Below are 7,942 nucleotides of genomic sequence, written 5' to 3'. Positions count from 1 at the left end.
CCCACTCCGGGCTCCTCGCCCTCGCCCACACTTTCTTTCTCACACACGCTCGCAGACACATCCTCCCTCTCCGCGCGGTCTCCCCGGCCTCCCTCGGCCTCTTTCTCTTTCACTTCTGCATGCCCTGCCGCCTTTTAAAATGTGGCCCCTTCCCTGTGATTCGCCAGACGCCGCGCCACGGCCCCCCGCGCGCTCGCCCGCTCCCTCTCCCGCCGGCTTTTTGTCTCCCGCGCGCCCGCTCCCCACCTCCGATTTGCTACACTGAGGCTCCCGTCAATGGACTGCTTTGAGAGCCGGCTCCGGCGCGCGCGGCCGCTCCGCTTCACGCTCGATTTCCAGGCATTCTTCCCTCATTAAGTATTCGTGTAATATTAATAGTCATGAATATCTGCTATTAGGAGGCTCCAGGAACGCTGCCCGGCGCGGCTCTTGGAAGCTCGAGCGAAGCCGCCGCCGAGGACGGGGAGACACGGCTTAAGGGACACGCGCGCGCGCACACGCTTGCTCCTCTCGGGGGCTTTCGCTGTTCTTAAAAGAACTTTGAGTCCCAGCCCGCCGCGGCAGGAGAGAGGCCGGGGGCTCGACCGGCGAAGGCGCCGCGCGAATCGGCGGGTCAAGTTCGGATGGAGCCGGGCCGGGCTCCCGCGCTCGGGGCAGCGGCGGCGCCGTGAGCGGAGCGCTGGGCGGCGCGGGGCTCTCGGCGCCTTTTGTGTGGGGCGCGCGCGGGCGGCGGGGCAGCCGGGCGCTCCGGGCTGGCTGGTTTTTTCCACCCTGACGCGTGTCCCCAGACTCTTCGCAGATGTTAGTTCACAGTTTTTCAGCGATGGTGAGTCCCGCCTTCCCCTCCCCGTCTCCTCAGGAATTCTATCCGGGAGCCCCGGTGCGAGCCGCCGCCGGAGACCTCGGGGCTCACGCCCGGGTTTCCTCCTCCCGGACGCCCCTCCACTCGCCGCCCCCCTTTCCTCCTCTCCCTCGCTCTGCTCCGTCCCGAATTCCAGCGCCCCGCCACCCGCCCCGGCCCCGCCGGTCCTCCCGGCCCCGCAGACCGACCTCGCCCCTGCGTCCCCGGGCGAGCTGCTCCCGGCGTTGGTCCGTGCTTTCCGGCGCCTTCGCTCGTTCCGCGGCGCGCCCGGCCGCGGATGCCCGGTCGGCCTGCAGGAAGAGCGCGGTCCGGCGTGCCCCGACCCGGGGCCTGCGGCTGAGCCTCCCAGGGCTCGCCTTCCCTGCAGCCAGCTCCGCTCGCTCGTTCGCAGGCGAGTTGCGGTGGCGGAGCCCGACGTCCGGCGCTGCTTCTGCCCTTTGGGGTTGGAGAGGCGGGGCGGGGGCCGCCGCCGCGGGGGCCCCTCTCTCTCTCAGACCCAGAGAGGCCGGCGCTTTCCGTTTTGCCCGTGACTTGACGTTCCCGTCTCCCGCTCCGTATCGTAAATCGACTCTGTCGAGAAAAGGGCTCCTAAGCGAGGAAGCGGAGAAGGCAGACCCCGACCCTGCAGTTAAAGCCTTCTCTAGCTGGTCATTTAAACGTGTGTTTTCGTTACAGCCCCTCCGCGAGATATGTTTCCATGGAAATAGCCATGAAAGGGCGAGGAGAGTCTTTACACGTTTTTAATTTTTTCCCCTCCAGATAAATGGAAGCGAGTAAACAATAACGCAGTGGCAGACGGGCTCAGATCCGGGGGGAAAGAGAAGGCCGCTTCTGCTGTCTAGTACCGACTAGGAAATTTTAATTTTGCTTGAGAGAGGTTTCACGCCGCTGCTGAAGGGCCGATTTCCGGGAGACCCTTTTTCTCCCTTCCCCTCTTTGAAAGAAATGCTCCGGGAGAGGCTCTTGTGCCCCGCATTCATACAGTCTAACGCCTCTGCGTTTTTGGAAGGGCCTGTCTCACTCCTGGGATAAGTTCCTGAAACGAAGCCCTTAGAGCTGATTTTCCCCAGGCGACCGGCCGACGGGAATGGGAGGTTTCCTACGCAGGCAGGCCCGGTGGATTTTGTGCGGACGGCTGTAGCTCGACGGCTGATTTTTGTTCTCCCCCTCTCCTCTCGCTGTCTTGCAGGACCGTCACGACGGCACCAGCAACGGGACGGCACGGTTGCCCCAGCTGGGCACTGTAGGTCAATCTCCCTACACGAGCGCCCCGCCGCTGTCCCACACCCCTAATGCCGACTTCCAGCCCCCCTACTTCCCCCCGCCCTACCAGCCTATCTACCCCCAGTCGCAAGACCCTTACTCCCACGTCAACGACCCCTACAGCCTGAACCCCCTGCACGCCCAGCCGCAGCCGCAGCACCCAGGCTGGCCCGGCCAGAGGCAGAGCCAGGAGACTGGGCTCCTGCACACGCACCGGGGGCTGCCCCACCAGCTGTCGGGCCTGGATCCTCGCAGGGACTACCGGCGGCACGAGGACCTCCTGCACGGCCCACACGGGCTCGGCTCAGGGCTCGGAGACCTCCCGATCCACTCCTTACCTCACGCCATCGAGGACGTCCCGGTAAGAGGCCGCGCGGGAGGGAACGCAGCCCCTGCCCGTCGCCCCCGGAGGGTACCAGGAGTGCGCGGCCGGCTGGCCCGGGCGCTCATCTGTGACAGTTCCTTAAAAAAAAAACAAACATTTTATTTCGTTTTATTTTGCGGCGGCTGGGGGGGGGGGGTCGTTTTGAGGAGTCACATAGACAACTGAATTAAAGAATTAAAAAGTAGTTGCGAGTTCTGCCCTCAGAACAATGCTTCGCGGAGCTCCTCAAACAATGCCTGCGTTACTATTTCACCAACACAGAGATAAATCAGACGAATGTCACCAGTATCTTCCCCTCTCGACGACGGGAAACTCTTTCAATTGCGAAAGGATCTAATTCCACTGCTGAGTCTGGAGAGGGGATTTCTCTCTGTCCTGGGAATGATGTTAAATTCGACTGAAAGAGCGCACCAAATGCCCCCGGAATGTAAAAGAAAGCTTACAACACGTACTAAAAATCATTCCAACTGGATTTTATAAGCACTAGTGAAATCTAAAAGTTATGCATGCGCCCTACCCTGATTAAAGAAAGTAAGTAGCGAATCCAAGCAGAGGGACATTAAAACACAGCTTTCTTCTCTTCCTAGGGGTGCTAAGTGTTGACCTCATAAATCATTAGCTGGGTTCCCAACGCCTATCAGAACCAGCTACACCCCATATTAAATTAAATGTTTTGAGACTATTGGGTAATACGTTATTTGAGTTCTGATTCAGTTATCAATAAATGCACTTTAAAATGATTTCTAAATAAGCATGGCATTAGCACATTTACTATTTACGATGCAAGCCAGTCTATTGATAATTTGAAAATACTTTCCAAAATTAAACTTGAACCAGCATCTCTGCTTCAGTTCTATATATTTATGGCTTCCTCACAACCTTCCTGAAATGGAATTAGAGCAAGCCAATAATTTTATTAAAGCTGTAAAGGCTTCTGTTAAAGCTGCTTTTCTTTGGAGAGGAAATGTATCTGGATGTGATTTTTGCTAAAATGCTATTTCAAATTACTGCATCAAATATTGCAGCAGTATGTCCGTTGACAGTTTAATGATTACTACATTGGATTGTAAGGAAAATGGTCAGATGAACTTACCTGCTTGCTTGGTGAATTTAAAACATTATTTCAGTTCCATAAGAAAATAGAAAATTTATTGCATCTCTCATTTGGTCCAGTCAATAACTGAAATTTGTTGGGTATGTTTAGCAGCCTTCGCATGGAAAGCAGGAAAGTAGGCACTTGCTCCAGTATCCAGTTTAATAAGCAGTGTGTGTGTGTGTGTGTGTGTGTGTGTGTGTGTGTGTGTGTGTGTGTGTAGTACGTTTTGAGAAACTACTTGGTACTTAACAAGTGCACTTTTTAGATGTAAAATGAGAGGAGCAATAATTTATATAATTGCAATTTAGAAATGAACTGGAAGTTAGGATCATTTTAGTTCTTTTTCCCAGAGTGTCTTTGAATCCTTTTCCTTGCCTGCTCTTTGGAGATATTTGAATTGCAAAATAGCATAGCAAGCTTTTGGAACTAGTGTGAATTAGAATTACTCTACTTTGCAAGAATTCCATGTTGGCTGGTGTGTATTCTTAACACCTGTACAGTCACTCTTAGTGGTGAAATTGGTCAACAGGAGAAATTAACCAAAAGCGAAATAAAAACAGGGAAACCCAGTTGCTGCGCTTCCCTCTTCCCCCTCCCCCCATTTTTTAAGAAAAAAATTTTTTCACAGGAATTTGGGTCAGGAAAAAGGTTGTTTCCAATTTTTTTCCATTGCTGAGACAGTTAACCTTTACTAATAATGACTAAATGTTTAAGAAAATATTTAAGCTGCATATTTAAGAAAATAAAATCGATGGTGAAAATTATTTAATCATTAATATCTCAGTGGGGTTTTAAACTTAACAGTCTTCCCTGTATGGACAAGGTCTAGAAATAACACAAATAAAAGTATTATGCCACACTACATTTACTTTATGGGTTTAGGGTGCATGCATAAAGGGATCATATTTCCCCATATAGTTAAAACACAAGAACTGCAGTAGTCATTTCTGAACATTTCTCAATTTAATTATACTTAAATCCAGAAGCACTTTAGGCAAGTTACAAATGAGAGCATTGAGTATAATAAAACCTGTAATAAAGCAACTTAGTACCATCCACCCGGAATCATTGCGATCAGGCACAATTAACAGGAGCATAAATCCAAGACAGAATGGAAAATGTTTGAATCAGTATTATTGTTGGACAAAGACTAGAGAAGGAAGTAATAGTTTTTTAAATGGTAATGCCTGTGTTTGGTAACGATTGCAAAATCTTCTATCTCAGCAGCCCTGGTGCTAATTTGTAAACACAGCCAGACATTATATTGCCTGTCAGTTTATGCATTAGAAAACATGATTTCATTTTACTTTCTAATCACGTTTTGACTATAGCACACACACGTATACCCATCCATCTGTAAAAAACAAAAAAGAAAGAAAGAGACCCCAACACCAGCGACAAATCTGCTGCTGGACAACAGGAAAGCAACCTTAAATATTTTTTGGTTTTGATCATTTTCATATTCCTGTCATATCCAGGCTTAGGCAGTAATCTTTTAAAATATTTATTTGGAGTTTTTCATAAGTAAAGATTATGTCTATGAGTTTGCTCCTTATTATTACACTACCTAAACGTTTTCCAACACTCTCCTTGTTACTCCCGCCCCTGTCATTTCTATTGTGTTTCTCTGGCTTTTGCTGCCTGAACACTGGAATTGCTGAGGTCCGAAGCTGCTGAGGCGCCAGACTAAAGCTAGGTGCATTTCTAAGTGTGGAACTGACTGTGAGAAAGATTAGGAGTTCCAAAACTTGATTTAATATCCAAAGAAAGTTTTATTCCCCAAGCTACCACCCCATCTCCTTTAAATGTGGATTCTTTGCTGGGGGAGGAGAAATTGCCCATGGGTGTACAGTGAAACCTCTTGAGTTGCAAAGCCCCAAATTTCAATAAGCCAAGATGAGATGTTTATATATAAATGTCATTATACAGGAGGGGGAATTTCGATTCTACACCTTCCCCTCCCCCCATCTTGCAGGGAATATTCATTTCCTTTTGTTTTGATTATACACTTACATCCATGTGTATCCTTTTGTTGCAGCATGTAGAAGACCCGGGTATTAACATCCCAGATCAAACTGTAATTAAGAAAGGTAAGCCATTTCCTTCTGCATTCCAAGCATGTCCTTACAGGCAGAGTGCTATTTAAAAGAACTTGCAGAGCTGTATTTTTTTTTTTTCAAATAGGATTTCCTAAAGGCTCAGAATTAGCAAATAGATAGGCATAGAACAGCAGTGCTTAAATAATCAGCTTCCAGTATGTTGGTAGTGGCAACAGGCTAGCTTTGTTCTGATTCATGATTTGACCATTTAATTTAGTTTAATGATATTTGGACAAACACATGAAATGTGCAATAGTTGAACTGATTTGGAAGTAGCATTTCAATTTTGAAACAGTTTAGTTAATTCATTGTGTGAAGTGGAGTTAAGGCCATGAGGGTTAAGAAGTGTATAATGCTAAAATAGTACAAATAATTTAGTATTAATGCAAGGACAAATGATAAAAAGCACTCCTTAGCAGAAAGAGAAAAAAAAAGCCTTTCATGTTCTTCAGAGCGGTTTCTTGTTAGCTGTTTAAGGGTTTTTAAAACTTTGTGAATTAGGTTAACAAAAATTTAGTTTTTGGTTAAAATTAGCATCTTGAAGATGTCAGGATTATTAGCATATTTGTTCAGAGCAGAAATTGCTAGAAAAGTGTCAAGTGATTTGAATGGATTTGTAATTTGTAATGTGCTTAGTGAGTAGAAATAAAGTTTACTGAATTAAATGCTATTACTCTCGGTAGCAGCTTTTTTTTTTTGTTATGGTGGCAATGTTACATTTCAGGATTCTAGGCACCACCAGAGGATGATGCTATATAAAACTGTTCTCATTTCTAACCCCAATCAGTATATTGTTAGCTAGTTTAAAGTTTCATTTTTGCATCTGTGAAGTCTTTGTCACGTCAAATTAGATGTGCAAGGGATAAATCTTAAGAGATGCTCTTTCCAAGTCGACATGATAATTGGCTCTTTTATTAGTAATCTCTCAAGAGTTCGTTTAACTCCTATTGTCTCTATTAGCCTCCCCAGAGCTATTAATGTCACAAGTGATCTATCCAAAACCTAGAGCCCCCCACCTCCCACACGTCTAGAATATCCCCATTAAAGAACACATGAAGAGCACTGAGATGAGAATGTGTGCATATGTCTCCAAGTGGAGACATTTTAACATACAAATGCATAATGTACTTAAATGATTGTGAATGCATCTGAATTTCATTGGTGTTGAAAAAAGCATTAATATACTTTCTGCTGGTCTTGAATTTTTTTCTAACAATGGTGAGTCCAACAACAGTTTATGGTTTTAACTAGGAAGACTATATCCACCTTCCCAGTGAAGGCGCTTCAACAGAGAGGGATATCAAGCATTTACTCAACAAAAGGGCACATTGCTGGTATTCTACTGTAGGACTCTTCTTCCTCCCTCCCCACCCCCCTGTTCGAAACATGATCTCCAAAACGGAGTCTTTTTCAAAACTGAACATAGGAAAGGGCCTATTTATCAAAAGGACGGGGCATGTGCTGAGTACAACAACAGAATCCGCCACTTCCCCTCTTTCTGCCTCAACTGAAAAGCTCATTTACCGGCTGCTTTAGCAAGCTAAACTGTCGGCTGACTTTTAAAAATAATGGGTCGTTGAAGCAATCCCCCCCCACACTAAGCCTCTTCACCCCGCGAAACCCCCACAGTGCACGTAACTTACTCTCGGCTTGCAAATGGAACTCCCTCCCTCGTCTCCTACCCTCGTCCTCGAAACCCGCGCTCCTGCACCTCGTCTGGGGCCCACTGCGCTCGAAGGCGTGGAGGCCCAGGGTCACGATTTTGCCTCCCATCTCAGGCCGGGCTGGAGGGGGGGCCTGGCGAGGCAGAAGGCTCGATTTCGAGGAAAAGGATTTCGAGCAGGGGCTAGCAAGCCAGGTGGTAAGATGGGAAAAAGAGCTACAGAATTTCAGCTGGGCGGGAGCAGAAGGGGGACAGTGGACCAAGGCCGGGAGCCGGCCTATCCGGGGCGAGGGCCGGGTCGGGCAGGATTTGGGGGATTCTCGACGCCCACACGCGCGCGGCCCCCTCCTCTGTCTCCGCAGGTCCCGTGTCCCTATCCAAGTCCAACAGCAACGCCGTCTCTGCCATCCCCATTAACAAGGACAACCTCTTCGGCGGCGTGGTGAACCCCAACGAAGTGTTCTGTTCAGTTCCGGGTCGCCTCTCGCTCCTCAGCTCCACCTCGAAGTACAAGGTCACGGTAGCGGAAGTGCAGCGGCGCCTCTCACCACCCGAGTGTCTCAACGCGTCGCTG

At 48.4% G+C, this 7,942-nt stretch overlaps 1 protein-coding gene across 1 annotated transcript in view; it reads left to right on the top strand.

Annotated features, from left to right (window-relative positions):
• The first annotated feature begins 178 nt into the window (after positions 1-178).
• Positions 179-7,942, top strand: part of TFAP2A (transcription factor AP-2 alpha) — a 15,632-nt gene continuing 7,868 nt past the window's right edge. Inside the window, exons 1-4 of the mRNA XM_008053267.1 lie at positions 179-826; positions 2,052-2,486; positions 5,645-5,696; positions 7,731-7,942. The exon at positions 7,731-7,942 is cut by the window's right edge and continues 13 nt beyond it. Of these exons, the coding sequence (XP_008051458.1) occupies positions 800-826; positions 2,052-2,486; positions 5,645-5,696; positions 7,731-7,942 (726 nt within the window). The 5' untranslated portion in view covers positions 179-799. The remainder of the gene's footprint in view (positions 827-2,051; positions 2,487-5,644; positions 5,697-7,730) is intronic.

This window comes from Carlito syrichta, unplaced genomic scaffold, assembly GCF_000164805.1.
Source record: "Carlito syrichta isolate Samal-C Ts95f unplaced genomic scaffold, Tarsius_syrichta-2.0.1 Scaffold73648, whole genome shotgun sequence".
Taxonomy (NCBI): Eukaryota; Metazoa; Chordata; class Mammalia; order Primates; family Tarsiidae; genus Carlito; species Carlito syrichta.
Note: the sequence above shows the minus strand (reverse complement) of the source record. Positions and strands in the feature narration are given on the sequence as shown.